At 39.0% G+C, this 21008-nt stretch overlaps 1 protein-coding gene across 2 annotated transcripts in view; it reads right to left on the bottom strand.

Annotated features, from left to right (window-relative positions):
- The window catches only part of Msl2 (MSL complex subunit 2), a 30866-nt gene extending 10234 nt beyond the window's left edge, over positions 1 to 20632 (bottom strand). The window contains exon 1 of one of the 2 annotated variants that reach the window (XM_047565118.1): positions 20433 to 20632. Coding sequence is in view for 1 of the 2 variants with exons in the window: in XM_047565117.1 (XP_047421073.1) it covers positions 19256 to 19397 (142 nt within the window). In the remaining variant the exon portion in view is untranslated. Of the gene's footprint in view, positions 1 to 19255; positions 19616 to 20432 lie in introns of those variants that run through there. The other variant, XM_047565117.1, reaches the window with a different exon arrangement.
- Positions 20633 to 21008: the final 376 nt, after the last annotated feature.

The raw sequence follows: 21008 nt of genomic DNA, 5'->3' as shown, positions 1-21008 counted from the left end.
GTACAAGCACTATGGAAATCAGTATGAAGATTTCTCAAAGGACTAGGAATGTAATCACCATATGACCCAGCTTTACCACTCTTTGGTATTTATCCTTAAGAATTATCATCCTATAGTTATCATACTATGGTGATACAGGAATGCCCACGTTTACAGTAGCACAATTCACAACAGTCCAACTATGGAACCTACGTGTCCGTCAATGGACAAATGGATACAGAAAATGTGGTGTATACACATACAATGGAGTTCAGAAAACTGAAATTATATCATTTGCAGGAAAATTCATGAAACTTGAGAACATTATGTTAAGTGAAATAAACCAAATTCAAAAGCTCAAGGGCCATATGTTTTCTCTCAATTGTGGAAGCTGGAGAGGGAAATCTCATGAAAATCTAAGAGAGATCAGTAGAAGAGGGTGGGGGGAAGCAGGAGGAAAGAGAAAGAAAAATCACGGAGGAATGATATTGGTCAAATTATATTGCTATAACATGTACACATATGAATATGTAACAACAAATCCCACTATTATATACTACAACTAAAATGCACCTATTTTAAAAATGGAAAAAAACAAAAACCATTTTGTGGACTGGCAATGCAGCTCAGTGGTTGAGCAGTTGCCTAGCAAGTGTAAAGCCCTGGGTTTTATCCCCAGCACTGAGGGAAAAAAAAATTTTCCCTCCAAGTTTTCTCAGTCAACACACTCTTGGGTTTTTTGGCTGGTTTTGTTTGTTTCTGGTATAGGGGATTATTAGAATCCCTGAACCTCAGGGCACTTAACCACTGAGTCACATCCCCGGCTCTTTTTTATTTTGAGACAGGGTCTCACAGGACCTCCATAAGTTGCTGAGGCTGGCTTTGAACTTGAGATCCTCCTGCCTCAGCCTCCCATGCTTTTGGTATTACAGGCATGCACCACTGCGCCCAGCTCAACATGCTCCTTATGAGGTCGTAAGTTTCTCCTTTTATTAATCAGATTTAACACAGATCAAATTATTGCTTTGCTCTATTAATTAATATGCCAAAGCTAGCACCTACACTGGCTAGCATTCACCCTCATCTCTGCCCCTAACAAGAATCACTACCAGCTAGTATCAAGATTAACAAAGCAGCATAAACTTGAGATCCGCAGTATCAAAATAAACTATGATTAGGTCTCAAAACAGTTTTCCCCTATCTGTATATAAGGGATAGGTACTCCTTAACTTAAAACAAATCGCCAGCTCTTCTAATTACATAGCTGATCCCAATTTGAACAAAGCAACTGATAATTCACTCGCTTCAGTACATTTGAAATGGTAACCAAATTCGAAATGCTAACCATACAGGGTGAGGATGCAGCTTGGTGGTTAAAGTGCTTGCCTAGCATATTCGAGGCCCTCAGTTCAATCCTCAACCACACAAACACACACACACACACACACACAAAGAAAAGAAAATCATTCTATAAATTTTATGTTGACATGCAGATTACCAAATAAATTATGTTCTAATCACTTCTGAATCGAAATTTTTTTCATTCTCCATTCTAATATATATATATATTCTAATATATATATATATTCTAATAGTGGGATGGATATTTAACTCCAAGAATATTCTAACCTCAGTACTGGGAGAAATTTAATTTACGGGAGTACAGACAGGGGTAAAGGAAAAAATAAAAAACAATGGCTAAAATGATTAGCAAAATTTGTTAACGTGTAAGCATAGGACCTGGCAATAACAAAGACCATAAAATTAAACCTACCATAGCAAAAATTATAATAGGTTAAAATGTGACAAGAACAACAAAAATACTAGGGAATCAAAACCTCATTTTAAAGTTTAAATGTGGAAAAGAAATTGTCCCAATGAGAACAATTTCAGTAAAAGGAAAACTGATACATTCTGTATTTACCATGATGCCCTCTCCAGAGTTCTTCTCTTGCTCATACTTCTATTAATTTCAGCAAGGACTGTTTAATCAATAAGCTCAAATAAAAGTAATTTTATGTAAACATTACATGTTGTTGAGACATGTGAAGGTCAGTGAAAATTAATGAAGACTCCCATAAATAACATCCTGAAATGCTACTATCAGAAATCAAAAACTGCACAAAGGTAGGCGATGATAATGATTTCAATCATCCTATCATTTGTTCAAGAAGCATTATTGGTTATCAGAATTTTAAATGGTCAAGTTATCCACAAGTAGGGGTTAGGATTGTACTTCAGTAGTTCAGCGCTTGCCTAGCATATGGGAGACAGTGGGTTCCATCCTCAGCACCACATAAAAAAATCAACAAGTATTCTGTCCATCTACAGTTAAAAAAAAAAAAAGAAAAAAGAAATCCACAAGAAAACTCAAATAAATCTTATAGTACTTAGAAAAATATCTGGAAGGGGGAAAGTCAATAAAGGTAATATCTTAACCAGTTTTACCCAAATAATGATGAGGAAAAAGAAAAAAAAAACAGAAGAGAATCCAAGAGGTATAAAATATATAGTGCTCTGGGCTGGGGCTGTAACACAGTGGCAGAGCACTCACCTAGCATATGTCAAGCGACACTGGGTTCAATCCTTAGCACAACATAAAAAATAAACAGAATAATTTAAAAAAATATGTAGCATTCTGTTTTCACTGAGGAGAGCAGCATGAAACAGAAGAGATATGATACATTTATACATAACAGTAAAATATGCTTTTCATCACAACCTAAAATTACTTTCCAACAAAAATAATCAGAAAATAAAGGTAACCAGAAAAACTCACATTAAAGGTATCTTCTTAAGGGATAAGAATGGGGAAAAAAATAAGTGACAAAAACATTGCTTCCTTAAATGAAATAAAATTTGTCAATTTTTTTAAAAAAATCATTACGTTAATTCTCTCCCCTCAGTTTATTCAAACAGCACTTTACACTTTTATAGTACTTGTCACATTATACTGTTATCTTTCACTAGCTCTATCTCAAGGTCAGAAATTTACCTCTTAATGTCTCTATGCACATAAGATGGCACCTAACAGATGTATAATGAATGAATCATAGAAGATTAGATTTGGGAGCGACCTTGGAAGTCACTTGTTTTTTGGTATCATTCTAACCAAGATGACTTTCATGGATTATACAGCTAGTTGCTGGCAATGAAGTTGAGTCTACTGATTCCTAGCCTACTATTCATTTATCTGGCAGCATCCTATTTCTGCTATTTTAAATCTGTAGCATGCACTGAGACAATTTTAGCTTCTTTCCACATATGAAGAATGATGATCACTGAAAATAAGCCATAGAGTCAATAATTAACCAAGATACTAAACCTTTTTTGGGAAAGAAAAAAATGGGAGCAGGTACTGACAATGATGGGCAGTAACTAGGGCAGGAATGGTAAAGGAGGGGAGGATCAATTCTCAAGAACATGTTTGTGTCAGGTGTGCTGGTGCATGCCTATAATCCCGGCTTACTGGGGAGTCCCTATTTCAAGAAAAAAAAAAAAAAAAAGTGGGAAAGGAAGAATATACTCGGCCATCAATGTTGAAAGTCTACAGACACAACCTGAACAATCAATAATCCTTTCATAATCCAATCCACTGATCTAAATATCCCCATTCTCTGCCATTTTCAAATGAAGAGTTAATTGTTCAGGCTATCTTCACTTAATAAAACCTTTCTCCTTTCTCCAACACTTATGGAGATAAATCCTGGGGCCCAGCTATATGCCAAGCTATATGCTAGAATCCACCACTATCGTTTAAGACACTTTCTGACCATTTTTATATCTCTGAATTAAAACACCAAAATTTAACATGTATAATACGTTTCCAAATAGTAGGATCACAAGGAAATGATCTGGACTCAGCTAAGCAAAAAAATAACTACACCATAAAAACATCATATGTATCCTATCACATAGCAAATGGGCAAAATGAACTAACTGTTCTTGGACAATTAAAACCATGTTTCTAAAAGCTACTTTTCATCCTAACAAAACCTGTGCCCACTAGTTTTTTGCAAGCTTATTTTGAAGTCTAAACCTCTTGCAAAATTTGTGGTTATGGTACCACTATAAAAAATAATAAACTGTGTGTGGTGGTGGTACACACCTGTAATTCCAATGACATAAGAGGTTGATACAGGAGAATCACGAAGTCAAGGCCAGCCTGGGCAATTTACCAAGAACCTGTCTCCCAAAAAAGAGGAGTGGGGTGGTGGCCAGGGATGTAGCTCAGCAGTAGAACATCTTGTGCTCAATCCCCAGATGGGGGTCAGAGATGGATAATAAGCTCAGGCGAAACAAATTATTTGAGATCAGAGAACCCTCCTAAGACAGCATCATTTTACTCCTGGAGGAATGTCCTAGACCAGGTTTATTTTTCTTTAAATTTCTGACTATGTGGCACTTAAATCTGTTCCTTTACTTAAATTTGATCCTTCAGACTTACACTCAGTTTTTACTTTAGTAGTATACCAAATAGCAAATACATGCCTTAAAAAAAAAAAAAAAAAATCAGCAAGTTCAAATAAACTACAGTATACAAATATTCAAGCAGCTATGCCCAGAATAGCACTGGCCCACTGAAGTATCCATAATCGAGCCAGGCAGTGGCTAATGCCTATAATCTCAGCAACTCAAAAAACAGACAGGAAAATTTCAAATTCAAGGCTAGCGTGGGCAACACAGCAAGACCCTGTCTCAAATAAGTAAGTAAATATCCCTAAACGCCTGGATTTCACAGACCTGTAACCTATTTTCTTTAAAATAGCTAGTACAAAACAACTGTAGAATGTCATAAAAATGTGCATTTTTAACTAAAAACAAGGAAGGAAAGTTTCCATTAGCCATTAAAAATAGTAATAGAGAGTACTGTTATCACCTGCCCAAGTAATTATTTAAAAGTTCACTTTGGGCTGGGGTTGTAGCTCAGTAGTAGAGCACTTGCCTAGCATGTGTGAGGCACTGGGTTCAATCCTTAGCAGTGCATATAAACAAATAAAGGCCCATCGAGCTTTCCACGATCAGTCGCGTGTCTGGAAGGCCTGGTGGCTCGGGTGGGCTCTGCTCCGTTGAGCAGCCCCGGGCTTTAGCTGATGGGCTTTCTGGCATTTGCAGAGATGAGAAGCAGAGCTGCAGATGGCAGTTTAAAAGTAACGGATGGAACCCCAAAATGAGTAAAGATGGATGCAAGCAGGTCTGGGTGGTTACCAGGAATGAGAAAGCAGAGATGGTGTAATGTCCGGTCACATCCACCTCATGCGCTGTTGAGAAGTTAAGTTGAACTATCGAAAAATTGTATTGGCTATGGACTTAGAAGAAACTCATGTGAAACCCATCATCTTAAAGTATTACACTTAAGGATCTTTGTGATGAAATTTCTGTAAATGGTGCAGTCTCAGCCTCAGTTTCTGAACCTGGGAAAGGATCCTCTAGCACATTGTGGCAACCACCGTGTACCTGAACCCCAAGTGAAATGTCTCTCTCATGTATCTACTAAGTGAGGCAACTGTAAACTGCTTTGTCAAAAGGCTTGAAGTGGACACAGATTGTCTTTCTTTTCTGATGAAATTGGGAGGTGTGTGCGGAGTCTACATATAAGGTTATCTCCCAGTGCTGCCCAGTGGGATCTGCACAGCCCTGCTTCTGCTAATGCCTATGAGTTAATCTCCCCCAAATAGAATCATTTAAGAATTCTTCATGTATAACCAGAGAAACGATAGTTGTACCCCATTTGTGTACAATGAATCAAAATTAAAAAAATAAAAGAATTCTTTGGGTTTCATCCTCAAAAAAAAAAAAAAAAGGCCCATCGACAAAATAAAGTTCACTAGATCATGTTAAATTAGATACTACTATATTAAGAAACCAGTGACAGCTAAACACACATGCCAATTTTACAGGGAATTGAAGGTAAAGAAAAAGAAAGTTAAACAATGCATGAAAATATGAATGCTGCTCAAGTCAAAGTTAATTGAACATGTGATGTTAAAAGTCAGAAGTAACTTGATAATTTTTTTAAACTATGACAAAATAACTTCTGGTATTCAGGGTAATAAATGAGTTGTTTGGAGGTTGTTCGAAGGTGAGCTTCATCAGTCAATTATCATTATAAATTAAAATAAACCAAACACCACCACTCTTATTAAATGGTCCATGTGTAACCACTCAGAACCATAACATATTCATAAACTTGAGTCATGCCTCATTTCATATTCCTGTAAGAATTAAAATAGAATACCAGACATCATTTAGAATGCCAGACATCATTTGTCTTAATAACGAAGCAGGGGAGATTTTTATAGAGTGTTTGTGGTTAGAGTGCTTTCCTCATGTTCCATGATTTTCATATTTTAGTAAAGCAATGACAGTCACTCAAAATCATTACCAATAAGATAATATACGTTGGCCAATTAATCACAATTAATTGAATCACAGCTGAACCAAACAATCAATACATCAATATAAACCTAGATTCAAATTTCCTTAACTGGTATTCCATGGACCCTGAAGGTCTGCTTTCTTACCCTCTTGGAATGTCATCCCAAAACACATTAGCATCTTCAAATATAAATGCTACAGCCATCAAGAAACTTGCCGAAGACAGCAAGGCTTAAAACTACTAGTACATGATCTTTTTAAAACGTATAGCTCACACAAGCAGTATTCCAAGTCAGCACTACCATCATCCATCATCTAGGTAACATGCTCCAGATGTGACTTGTTATTTGAGAATGCTGCCCAGGGAACGTGTATCTTCAGAAACTTCCCAAATTCTGACATACAAGCAGGTTTAGGAGCCACTAAAGATAGTTTAACCCTCTTTTTTACCTTGAAGCCATCTTTCACAGTAACAAGACCTCCTGAGAATTTTTTCTAATCATTTTATCACGTAAGTCAGAAAATGTAAAGTGGTTTTTAAGTAAAAAACCTTTTTAATCAGTATGCACAAAAATGTGCTATAAAGTTCATTTTAATAAAGCATACAAAGCTAAATTTTTACTTCCACTAACAAAACTGTAACAACTTGTTTTATCTCTAAATTAATTTTTAAAAATGCATTTTGGTGATATAGCTACTTTAAAACATTTATAACTCAGAAATGTTAAAAACAGGCTAGCCGGGTATGGGGGGGCTCATGCCTGCAATCCCAGCAATTTGGGAAGCTGAGGCAGGAACATCACAAGTTCAAAGCCATTCTCCACAATTTAGCAAGACCTTGAGCAACTTAGTGAGACCCTGTCGCAAAAAATTAAAAGGGCTGGGAGTGCCTGTAATACCAGCAGCTCAGGAGGCTAAGGTAGGAGGATTGCAAGTCCAAAGCCAGCCTTAGCAACTTAGGCCCTAAGCAATTTAGTGAGACCCTGTCTCTAAATAAAATACAAAAAAAAGCTGGGGGGGCTGGGGATATACCTCAGTTGATAGAGTGCTTGCCTTGCAAGCACAAGGACCTGGGTTCAATCCCCAGCACCACCAAAAAAAAAAAAAAGTGGGGGGGGGGAGAGAAAGAGAGCTGGGGATGTAGCTAGTGGTAAAGCAACCCTGGGTTCAATCACCAATACCAAAATAAAAAAATAGAAATAAAAGCTAAATCAATGTATTATGCAGAGACAAACCACATTATGTGAGCTGTTATTTGGAATTCTGATATTTTTTAACTAAAATTTTTTGTTAACCATTTTTGTGCTTTGTTACTAAGTAATGAGTTTTGTAATGGCTTCAATGAGTATCTGCAAATACTTCAATGAATCTTTTTTTTTTTTTTTTTTTTGGTGCTGGGGATCGAACCCATGTCCTTGTGCTTACAAGGTAAGCACTCTACCAACTGAGCTATCTCCCCAGCCCCTGCAAATACTTCATATAATGCAATTATAAATGTCTTTTATTCTCGAAAATTAAAGTTTACAGAGTTAGCATTTCATTTTCTTTTTAGGTTGACTTTTAAAAATATTAACAGCTACAACCATAGAAATAAAAAGTTGTACCCCATTTGGGTATAATAAATCAAAATGCTGTCTGTAAAAATAAAAATTTTAAAAAAGGGAAAAAATATTACTAATACTTTAAGATACAGGATATTAGTTTAACACAAACAACTTAGAGGAAAGGATAATAATAATGAATCAAATATTTAGACTCATTACATTTTATGTTCATTATCTAGTCTTTCAATATCAACTTAATTTCCTTATTGGCTCTTATCTCTAAACAGTGGTACACTGGATTATATGAAAAACTGTAATACGACTACAAGTTAACAAAATACATGACCAAACAATTATAAGCTATCATGGATGGCCGACAGAAATTTCACCATTATTATAGGATCACTGCTTGTCCTAGTGCTCATCTGACATCTTTTCAAATTTTATATCTCATTTACAATTTTTTTTTTTTTTTTTTTTTTTTTTTGCGGTGCTGGGGATCGAACCCAGGGATCTGTGCTTGCAAGGCAAGCACTTTACCAACTGAGCTATCTCTCCAGCCCTCATTTACAATTCATTTTAAAGGAAGAAAAATAAATTGCTTTTATCTTGCTTTTTTTTTAATTATAGAAGTCTTTTACTACAGGAACCCTGTGGAATGCCTACTTAAGCCCAATTCACTGCAGAGAAAACTGTAAATGATAACTAAGCTCCAATAATCTGTTCATAACTCCATCAAAATGTTTTTTAAAACATTGCCCAGGGGCCCTGGGTTCTAATCTCCAGCACCACATTAAAAAAAAAAAAACATTGCCCAATGTTCTAAAATCAAAACTTGACAATTTTGAAATGAAAACAAAACACTGAAAGCATCTTTCAATGCTCCCATAGCTGCCAAGAGCAATAGTTCTATAGTTCTTAAAATTCTTTAGTTGTTGTAACACACTGTCTAGAACTTTATGTATGATAAAAATGTTATATATCTGCAATGCCCAATAAGATAGCCAGTAGCCACATGTGACTACTCATCACTGAAAATGTAGCTAAGTACAACTAAAAAACTAGATTAAAATTTTAGTTTTAAGGAAATAAAGCTTAAATTGTCACATATGGCTAATAGCTCTATGTGAGATAGCATAAGTATGGAAGGTGATTTTACCTGATTCCCAACAAAATGGAAACGGATTTCCCTACTGCCTAAACAATTTCAACACCAGTTTAAAATAATGATTTACAAACATTTAGCAACAAGCAGGACAGGACAGTGACCCCTGAGTGGGTGACAAGATGAGCCCTGCAACTGTCACAGCTTACAAACCAGAGACAGTTTCAGGTCAAAGCACAGAGAAACTAGATAAAAACCTGAGGGTCTCCTTGAGCTGAGTGAGAGTCCATCTGGAAGTCTCAGGGCACAGTACCACAGATTAGAGAGTTACACAGAAAAAAAAAAGAGATTTGCACATGGTTTCTCCTCAAGTCTTCAGCTAGATTTTTATTAGCATACACATATGAGGTAACTACCAGAAATTTCCCAGAAAGGAGCAAAGAACAATCCCCATAACTCAGCATCAGTAGAATAATTCGTGTTTCCACCACCCAGAGTGAAAAACTATGTTATCACAAGGTTTTTGCTTTAACAGTGTAGGAAAATTACTCCCTAGACTAAAGGCTGCTCAAGTCCTAGCAAAAGTTTAAAAACAAGTATCAAAAAAATCAACAGGCAAGATGGCACATATTTGTAATCCCAGCTACTGGGAAGGCTGAGGCAGGAGGAGCACAAATTCCAGGTCAGCATGCATAACTTGGCAAAAATGTGTCTCAAAAAATTTTTTTTAATTTAACAAGGGGTGGGGATATAGTTTAGTGGTAGAGTGCCACGAGGTGCAATTCCCAACAATGTAAAAAATAAGTTTTAAGAGTCAGTCTCTGGGCTGGGGTTGTGGCTCACTGGTGGAGCACTTGCCTAGCACATGTGAGGCACTAGGTTTGATTCTCAGCACTACATAAAAAAATAAAAATATCGTGTTCATCTACAATTAAAAAAAAAAAATTTTAAAGTTAGTCTTCAAGTAACAACCTCATTCCAAAACAAAGCTCAAGAATATTTACAGGGCTTGGGATATAGTTCAGTTCTAGAGTGCCTGCCTTGCAAGCATAAAGCCCTCGGTTCAATCCCCAGCACCGCAAAAAAAAAAAAAAAAGAAAAAGAATATTTATAAAACGAGAATATACAACAAAGAGAAATTTACCTACAAGACAAAACAATATCTGACATTCAATCAAAATCAACCATGCAAAGAAAAAAAATAATAATAATAATACATAACAAGCAGAAAAAAAAAAAAAATCAATCAAAAGCAAATCCAGGGGCTGGGGTTGTGGCTCAGTGGTAGATTTTGCCTGGCATGAGTACGGCACTGGGTTTGATTCTCAGCACCACATATAAATAAATTAATAAAATAAAGGTCTATCAACATCTAAAACATATTAAAAAAAAAAAAAAAAAAAAGCAAACCCAAAAATGACAAAGATAAGGGCTGAGATCATGGCTCAGTGGTACAGCACTTGCCTCACACGTGTGAGGCACTGGGTTCGATCCTTAGCACCACATAAAATGAATAAATAAAGGTTAAAAAAACGGCAGATAATAGAACTAGCAGACAAGAAGGTTAAAAGATGTCATAACTATAGTCTACATGTTCAAAAATGTTTTATACACCTAACAATAGCTTCAAAATACATGAAGCAAAAGCTGATAAAACCCCCAAGAGAAATTGACAAAAACCAAAATTATGGTCAGATTTCAATACCACTTTCAACAACTGACAAAACTAAGTAAAGATTTTATAAAGGATTTGAATAACCAACCTGTGAAAATGTTGCAACTAACCAGAAACGCTGTGAACCAATAACTATTCCCTGACTGACACAAACAGGAAAAGCAATCCTAATTCTTTCTCCAGGTAAGATTTCAAAACATAATTCAAGTTCTCAACATTAGAATCCTATGGCTCTAGGAGTGGGTCGTAGATTGGTAGCAGAGCACTTCCCTAGCACGCATGAGGTACTGGGTTCGATCCTCAGCACCACATACAAATAAGTAAAATGAAGATACAGTGTCTGTCTACAAAAAAAAAAAAAAAAAAAAAAAAAATCCTATGGCTCTAAATAATGTCCAGAGCACAAGAAAGGACTTTTATAAATACTCCATTCATCAGGATTATAAACCAAATATTTACAGGGGCAATTCAGTAAAGGGGAATTAAAAAAAAAAAAAAAAATGACAAAAACTAGGTATTATGACCAAGGGCAAACTAGAGAACATACCCCTAAAACCCAAAGGGGAAAACCTCATCTCTAGTCAATGATGCCGTACCATGAGAAAATGTCCACCCACTGTTGCAAGACCTAACAATTTTCCGGAAGGTACCCAAAATCTGAATTTTATGTGAATTTTAAGATTTTGAAACAATGGCCATTAACTTGGTAAACTTTTAATCAAGTTTTAAAAGTTAGTCAAATTCACAACCAAATTTCTGGGGGTGTTTTGTTTTTAAGAGACAGGATCTTGCTATGTTGCCCAGATTGGTCCTGAACTCCTAGGTTCAAGTCATCCCCTCTACCTCAGTCTCTCAAGTGGCTGGGATTACAGGTGCACACCACTGTGCCTGGCCCTATTTTCTGTTATAATCCAACAACTTTTTCTTATAAACAAAACAGAAAAATTACATAATTTGTCCAAGTCTCCAGATGCAGTTAATTACATATGTCCATATCTAAAATACTGTGGAAGTAGGCAGAAAAACCCTTTTTTTTTTTTTTTTTTTTTTTGGTACCAGGGATTGAACCTAGGTGCACTGAACCACTAAGCCACATCCCCAGCCCTTTTAATATTTTATTTAGGGACAGAGTCTCCCTGAGTTGTTTTAGGACCTCAATAAGTTGCTGAGGTTGGCTTTGAACTTGAATCCTCCTGCCTCAGCCTCCCGAGTTGCTGGGATTACAGGTGTGCACTACCATGCCTGACCAAATCCACATTTTTTTAGAGAAAAGTAAAACTATAATATTGCCAGAACAGGAACTGAGTGATGCCTATCTTCTAAGACATAAAAAGTTTTCCAATAGTTGGAGGACAAATTTTATCAAAGGCTTTCTGACTTGTTCCAGAAGACTAAATTTTCACCAGGAATAATCTAGTAATATCCTCCTAGCAAGATCTATATAAAAAACTAAGTTAATAAGCCCAATGAAACCATGAAAAGACCCCTCAGAGACCCCTCAGTTACTGGAGGTGCTGCACTCACACCCAATGTCAAAAGCTGAATATGTTCAGTCACAGGCTGGACAATTCATGAACTACAAAGGAGATACAGAAATTCATCAGATGAGAAAGTCTTACTCAGGCAGATGCACACCCGTAATCCCAGCTACTAGGGAGGCACAGGATGGCAAGTTCCAGGTCTTTATGCTCTTCCCATCTCAAAAGATAAAAAAGGTTGGGGACATAGCTCAGTGGTAGAGCACCTGTGGGTTCAATCCCCAATACAATGAATGGGGGTGGAGAAACCTTAATTTGTATGGTGTCTTCTAAACCTTGATCCCCAGATTATATAAGACCAGAGACCCAAAATTCAGTACGTCAGGCACAAATTTAATAGTGTTTACGAGGATTCATAGATCAAATACCTTTAGGTTACACAGTGGATCCTCTAATCCCACTTTCTGAGTGGCTTTAACTGTTGCACAATTTTACAATCACCCAACTTTGCCAGAAAGCAGTTTATTTTCATATATGAAACCAGACAACATTTTAAATGCACATTTTTCTGTGGGCTATAGCAATAAAGAAAATAGACAATCTACAACTACAAGAATATTTTTAAAAAAGAAAGAAAATGGACAGATACCGCTATACAACTAAAAGCACACACGAAAATCAAATGGCCATGTTGAAAAACAGCAGACTCCAAACTGAAAAGATCACAAAGGTTTCTGATGTAGGAAGACAATGAATGAAAACCCTGCAACTGAGTAAAAGTAAGCAAAAGATAACTGTCCAGGTCACAGTAATTAAGATGAAAAAAAAAAATCGAAATTCATTTCCCAACAATGGAAACAAAAGAGCCTTTTGGGTGCTGGGGATCGAACCCAGGGCCTTGTGCTTACAAGGCAAGCACTCTACCGACTGAGCTATCTCCCCAGCCCCCTCTTTTTTAAGAGGAAAAAAAAAAAACAGAGAAGCAATGGCTATGAAAAAGTCAAGAATGGCTGTTGGATACAAAAAAAAGCATAAAAGAAATCAGAATAAAGATTTTTAAATACTGCTTTTTAAGATAAAAGATAAATATAGAAAGTACACCATAACTCACTGAAACAAACTTATTCATATATAAACATTACCAAATAGACTTTCTATGAGTCATCTGTGAGAAATCAAGGCAGGAAGGTATTAATTTAGGGACAGCAAGTTATTGACACAAATAAACAAAGAAAAAAAGAAGTGTAAAAAAGGGAAGGGGTAGATGTTCAAATCAATTTGAGACTGAGAACCACAAGCCCAAGTACAACCTCAGAAGACAACTTGTTTTGCTACATTCAATAGTATATAAAATTATTAAAAAATCAATTTCCAGGGCTGGGATTGTAGCTCAGTGATAGAGCACTTGCCTAGCATGTGTAAGGCACTAGGTTCGATCCTCAGCACCACATAAAAATAAATGAATAAAATAAAAGTATTGTGTCCATCTACAACTAAAAGTATTTTTTTAATAATCAATTTCCAGGGAAGAGCATAAAACAAAAATTTTAGAATACACCTTTCCTAAACATATTTCCTGTAACATTTCCTCACTAACCTAATCCCAGGCACCATAAAATTATTCAACACTGTCCCATTCTTCTCTTCATTCTCCACAGATCCACACTTCGTCCATTCTAATTCCTATCTTACCTGCAACTTATTCCAAGCACCTGACCACTCTCTCAAGCTCCAGTAACACATTGCTAAAATTCCAGAAGAATTTTTTTTTTTAAGACAAGAGTCTGAGCCAAGTGTGGTGGTGCATGCCTATAATCCCACCAACTTGGGAGACTGAGGCAGGATGATCACAAGGTCAAAGTCAGCTTCAGCAACTTAGCAAAGCACTGAACAGCTTAGCAAGACCTTGCCTCAACACAAAATATTAAATTAAAAAAAAAAAAAAAGGAAATCCTGACAAAAGGACTAAACTTAAGGACATAATACTAAGTGAAATAAGTGAATCAAAAACAAACTGTATGATTCCATTTATATCAAGTGCCTAAGTTGCCAAATTTATAAAAACAGAAATGAGGATGGCGATTACCAGTCTGGGCATAATGGGAAATACACAGTTGCTGCTAGCAGGTATAGTGTTTCAAATTTGCAAAATGAAAAAGGTCTAGAGATCTACTTCACAATATGTGAGTATATACTATACAGTATATAAAATGATGAAGATGATAAATACTATTATATGTTTACCACAAAAAAGTGATTTGAAAGTATAAGAAAAATAAAATTTTAGGAATCAAATGAATTTCTGCTTGAGAAAAATGCAAGAACATAAAACACTAACAACATAACATATACAATTATCCAAATGGTTTTTAATCTAGCTTCCATTTAAAAGAAACAGTTTAAGTCACTCAAGGTTATATATTCAAATTACATATTAGAAGACTTACTATAAATTATTGTTTGTTCAGGTACAAAGCAAAGAATTTCTGCTACAAGAAAATCAGAATTCTAGAACTTAAAAATCCTTGTATGGCTATTCTACTAAATTAAATGAAGATCCACAATGGTTTATTTTTTTGTTTTTTTTTTTAATAAACTTTGCTAATATCTTTTTTATTTTAGATGTTGATAGGCCTTTTTATTTTATTCATTTATTATGGTGTGGATTATCGAACCCAGTGCCTCACACATGCTAGGCAAGCACTCTACCATTGAGTCACAACCCCAGTCCCCACAACAGTTTTTACAGTAACAGTAAAAGAGAGAAAAATAAAAAAGTCTTTTATAAAGCTACATCTGTTTAACTTTAAAGGATATTCTTTATTCTGAAAGCATGTCCTTACTATTCCCATGATGCTGAAAAGTTCTCATTTCAACAGGAAAAGCACTTACCCTTTCAACAACAAATGAAGACCTGCTAAGCCACACACTATCAAAAATGGGTACAATGGTGAACAAGCCAAGGACTGATCCCACCCGCAAGGAACCACCTACCTTTCAGCAGAAGGTAAGAGAAGCAGTAATAAGAAAAGATGATCCCTTTTTAAGTCCTTAACATGCAAAACAAAAAGCTGGTAATCAAATATCATCCTATGTCAGTGGGAAACAATCTCCAGTTCCTTCCCTATTTTAATGTGAAGAATTACATGTTTAACAGGTTCACAACTATTCAATAAATTCAAAACTAAAATCACTTTGTTTCTATACTCTTAACTAAAACCCCAGGAAAATATTCATGTACCTGAGAAGACATCTGACCAAAATGATTTTCAGGACTCCAAGTATCTCCAAGAGTAACCCCACTTCTAACAGGACTTGACTCTACATATCACATTTATCGTTTGAAGACTTAGAAGTTTAATGTAAACTGAAAATCTCTAGGGCATAATTTATCAATTCTCACACCAAAGGAAAAGAAATTCTAGTCTGACATATAAAAGAGGAACAAGTTACGCTTAAAAAAGGTACCCATGGTGATTGTTCTGGTCACTGTTTATGTGGCCTAGAAAGAACAATAATTCTCTGGAGCACCGATATCCCATTCACTAGATGCTTCCAAAGGTCTGAATATACACAGCAGATGAAAAACAAAGTGATAATCGGCTAATTAACATTTCAAAGGACAATGATTCAAAAAACTCTGTAATTCCAGCAAATATCTAGGTTTGACAATAATTGACCTGACAGTGCAGTCTCTTCCCACACCTGCTTCTACCTTCCTCTACTTCTGTTCAAAGATGGGGTAAGCACTTCATAAACACCAGTCACTGGGTCTATAGATTTGTTCTCGTGAATTCAAAAAGTTTTTTCAAGTCATTTAATAAGTTCACACACAATACAAACTTGGAGATATAAACATAACAGATGAAGGAAACTGAGGCAAAAAGTTAAATCAACTTGCCTACACAGTAAGTAGAAAGTCAAGACTTAAACCTAACTGCAAAATGTTTAGGCCTTTTATCTTCTCTTTCTTTCACTTTCTTCCCCTGAATCCTTCTATAAAAACTCACGTGCCATCAGGTGTGGTTGTACATGCCTGTAATCCCAGAGACTTGGAAGGTTGAGGCAGGAGGATGGCAAGTTCAAGGCCAACCTGGGCAACTTAGCATAACCCTGTCTCAAAATAAACTACAAAAAAGGGGTAGGGACATAGCTCAAAGGTAGAGAGCTCTTGCCCTGGATTCAATCCCCAGTCCTGGAAGGGATGAGGGCAGAAAACTCCATGCCAAGTCACTAAAAAGGAGAGGGTAAAACAGGAGGAGCATAAAAATGTACTTTCCCTAAGTTTATTAAGTATACCAAAAGAATCAGATATAAAAACTGCATTGAAAGGAATTATAAGTACCTTATAACTGTAACAAAGGATCACAGAGGTTCGGGGGACAAAGAGACAAGTTTTTGCTGAAGGGAACAAGAAAGAATTCACTCAGAAAGGAGTTAATGAATTAGACACCTTTGGAGAAAAGGAATATATCTTAGAAAGAATAAACTTCAAGGAACATAGGAAAAGAGGAGGAAGATATGAAGGATGTTTGAAAAGGCAAAAACATTTGGCTGAAAAAGAAATTATATAAGAGCATAGTTGACTACAAAACTGAAAAGGTAGGACTAAATCAAACATTAGAGGACCTGTTGAAATAAACTTCCTATAATACCAAAATAGACTGAACCTTTATTTTTACATATTCATTATTTTCATAATAATGCACATGCATGCCTTATATTAATGAGTTTATGCTTCCAAGTCATGAAAAAAAAAAGTCTAAGGCAGAACCTGGTAAAAATTTAATCATAGAGCTGAATTCAACTAAACTTTTTTTTTTCTTTCATGACAACTACAGACACTTGGGAGTAAAAGAACTGAACTTACAGTCATCTTATTAAAATTTCATGCCAGTCACTAAATTATAAGGGAGACTACAATCTACGAATCTCTTCCATAGGATGATGAGGGAGGCTTGAACAAGAAGGAATAATTACGAAGTACTGAGGTCAGAAAAAATTCCCCTCATGTTGCCTGCTTTTTTTAAAGTTGCAGTTGGACTTTTTTTTAAGTGTAGCTTCATATTTAATGCCCAACCCCACTCCTGTCCCCCATACTGGCGACTGAACCCAGAGCCAGTGCTCTACAATTGAGCTACCTGCCCAGCCCATTTTGTTTATCTGTATTTGTTTCTGTTTTTGTTTTTTACCCTAAGACATCCTGCTAAATTGCCCAGGCTGGCCTGCTACTTGTCATCTTCCTGCCTCAACCTTCCAAGTGGCTGGGATTGCGGCACACATCATCAAGCCCAGTTTAGTCACTTTTTAAAATCCAAGTTAGAATTTGGGAAAATGTTCAATTAGACCACCACTAACCTGAAGCTACAGGTAAGAATTTAAAATAACAAATATCAATCCCACCCACGTAGTAAAATGGGGACCTACCAGATCTGCAAGTGCTACCTGATAATGACACCACTCAGTACAGCTGTTTCAGCAGGACAGGGTGGACTGCCCTATGCTCTTTTTCCTACTTTACCACAACAACACCATTACCTTCCTCAGAGAGAGAGAGAGAGAGAGAGAGAGAGAGAGAGAGAGAGAGAATATATATCTGTGGAGAAGGAAGCTAAGACAGCGTCTCCTCAGTTCTCAAACCACCAAAAGCTATTGTGCAAAAAAAAAAAAAGCACTCCATAAAAGGGGGATGCAGCTCTGCAGCAGAGTGTCTGCCTAGCATGCCCAAGGCCCTGGGTTTCATCCCCAGCACAACCCCCCAAAAAACGTGTGTGTGTGTGTGTGTGTGTGTGTGTGTGTGTGAGAGAGAAAGTAGGGGGTAGCGTACTGTGAAATTCTCCATACTATGTAGCCCTTGTAAATTTTAAACTGCAAGGTAACTGAATCTAGCCCAAAGTTCTCATTTTACACATCAAGAAACTGAGGCCCAGGGCAGTTAAGTGATTTGCCCTGGGCCACTACTTCGCTATAAAGGTGTTAAGTTCCGTTACCTGTCATAGCTATGCTTAACCACTAACTTGCTCAGTCACTAACTCACTCAGTTTATGAGATGAAGTATCTGACATGCAAAAAATACAACATTCACCTCTTCTGCACCCCTTTAGTATCTTGCTCCAGAGCTACACAAAAAAATGCCGATGAATCTTGCATACTACTTACTCCTTTGGTCACTAACTATTAAGAAATTACTCTCCCTTACCTAATTTTAAATGATGCGGAAGCTTGAAAGTGCCTAAACTTCTCAAATTCTGACCACACAACTGGACTGACAAAACCTCAAAATTTGGGGTATATTCGCGCTTTCCTTTGTATCAACGTTTCATTCTAGATTTTTTGCAAAGCATGTACATAATTACATATGCAGGGTTAACACAAATTATCACCTCTGGAGATATTTCAATTAAACAATTTAGTATATCTCTTTTCACCTCTTAAAAATAATTAAAAGATTCCAACCCACCACGGGTTAACACTTTTGAATAAAAACATCTAAAATAACCCTGTAACAGGTCACAGTATATTAAAACTACAAAATAAGAAACAATTGGTGAAAATCACAACACCTAAGCAGCGCTTAAAGAGTACCATCGTCTTCCCTGACTCAAGGCATTTGTTGAAGGACCTGGGAGAAAGTTCCGCACCGAGTAATCTGGCTGTGGGTGCATCAGATTATACCACCACCCCCACAAAACGCCAGCTTGGGGAAGTGCAAACACGCCACATGTGCATGCCTTAACCATGCTTAACCACGTTCAACCACGGTAGGTACTCAATCAGTTCCTGCAGCAAAGGTTTAAAAAAACTAGCATTGTGCATGCATATCTCAACCACACTTAAATCGTCATCACCGGATGAACCAAGAAGTAAACGGTTCTGAACATTAAGGCCACCGTACAAAGAGGTTTTGAAAGGGTTCTTGCCTTTATGAAACGCAAGGCAAAGTCCCAGGGAGAGCTTCAAAACTAATGGCTGTACACTACCGCACAAATAACAAAAGCTTAAATCGAACTACCATGCAGTCAAATCATTCACGTTACCCCAGAAGGCTTTTTTTTAAAAACAAGCATTGAAAAGGGAACAATAAAAAGCATCTCACCGCAAACACAGCACGAGAGGGACTGTCGGAAGTAAGGCAAGAGCCTGTTAATCTCTGTAAACGCCTTGGGGTCTCCGGGGTCGTAGTTGAGCACTAGGCGGCTCGCGGAAATGTAGAGAGCAGTAGCATTCACCGGGTTCATTGCAGACACTTCGACACCAGTGGCTCCCGGTTGAAAAGAAATTCCGGATCAAACTTTGTAAGCAGCCAGGGAACAATGGCGAATTTGCAACAATTCGGAAGAAATCAGAGCAGAACCACTGGCCAAAGAAGTAACCAAAATCCGCGCAAGTTTGTGAAGCTGAAGCAATCCTCCCACACATGGGGCCTTGGCGCCCCTCCTCGTCCCTGAGACTTGCAGACCAAATTAAAAAAAAAAAAAAAAAAAAAAAAAAAAAAGCGAGCGAGCAAGCGCGAGACCAGCGTTCGAGTTCGTCCGGAGCGGCGGCGGAGCGCAGAACTCGGCGCTCAGTCTAGCCCCGCGACTCGGCGGGCGGCCTTCGCTCCAGATGCATTTCAGGGCGTGCTGGCGGGCGCGGAGCAGGCCCGGCCGGGTCCGAGGGGCGGCACGCTTCTCCCGGGCGGCGAGGCCGCTTACTCCATCGCAGCGCCCGGCGCGGAGGCAGCGACGACTGCAAGGACGAAGGCTCGGGCGTCGGTTTCCCCGATCTAGAGCAGGAAGCCGCGACGGCGGCGGAGGTTGCTGCTGCGGCAGGCGAATGCCGCCGCCGCTCTCGCCATATCGGACGCAGGGCCCAGACTGCGCCCTGGCTCTCCGCCCCGCGGTTGCAGCCCGCAGTTCCCTGGAGTAGCGAGGCGGGCCGGAGAGGCCCCCGCCCGAGAGGGGAGGGCCGGGGAGGAAGTGCGCGGGCCGCCGCCGGCGGGCGGGAGGGGGCGGGGAGCAGGCCCGGCGGGCCGCGGCGGCGCCCCTAGCTCCTCAGTCGCACACTCCGGGGTCACCAGGCGCAAGCACCGCCCCCTCACTGCCCGGCCATCTTTTCGGCGCCGCACACACAGATGACTCCTCCGCTAAGCACCACGGCCGCCGCCGCCAGCAGCGCCGCACGCCCGGCCGAGGCTGAGGCGAGCGCTCACACCGCCAGGCCCCGCCGCCGCCGCCCAGCGCACACGGCAAGGCCCCGCTGCAGGCCCCTCCCCCGCGCCTCGCCGCCCTCACCCCGACTCCACGCGCCGCTCTAACTCGGCAGGGCCCGGGATGCTACGACCGTAATGGATCCCGCGGGCTGTACGGCGCCTCAGGCCCGGCCGGCGACGACGACCGTTACCCCAACGGGCAAAGCCACTGTCATCCCCGAGACTCCCCCGCCGCCGTCGTCGCTAGCGCTCGCACGCATGCGCAGAGCACACTCTCACCCCCTCCCCCCGCTCTTCCCTTTCCCTTCGCTTCCCTTTTCCCCTGCTTCTCCTCTAAGAGCCCCCTCCACGCCCGCCCGAGCTACCAGCGCTCTCAGCGCATGCGCAACCCATCACCCGACTCCACCGCCTTTCGCCCTTACGCGTGCGCTTTGACCGCCCACCCAGAGAACCGGATAAACACATTAGCCCGCTCACGCCAGCCCACCCTAAGCTCACTGCGCATGCCTGGCTCTACACTTACGGCTCTCAGAACAGAGCATGCTCTCTGAGCCGCCAGCTCTCTCCGCCCCTCCCCCACGCGCTCTCAAATTCCCTTTCCTAGGCGTGTGGGCTGTGGTGAAATATTCGTTAGCTGGCACATCCTTCCCCCGTGTGG

Source organism: Sciurus carolinensis, chromosome 9, assembly GCF_902686445.1.
Source record: "Sciurus carolinensis chromosome 9, mSciCar1.2, whole genome shotgun sequence".
Classification (NCBI taxonomy): domain Eukaryota; kingdom Metazoa; phylum Chordata; class Mammalia; order Rodentia; family Sciuridae; genus Sciurus; species Sciurus carolinensis.
Note: the sequence above shows the minus strand (reverse complement) of the source record. Positions and strands in the feature narration are given on the sequence as shown.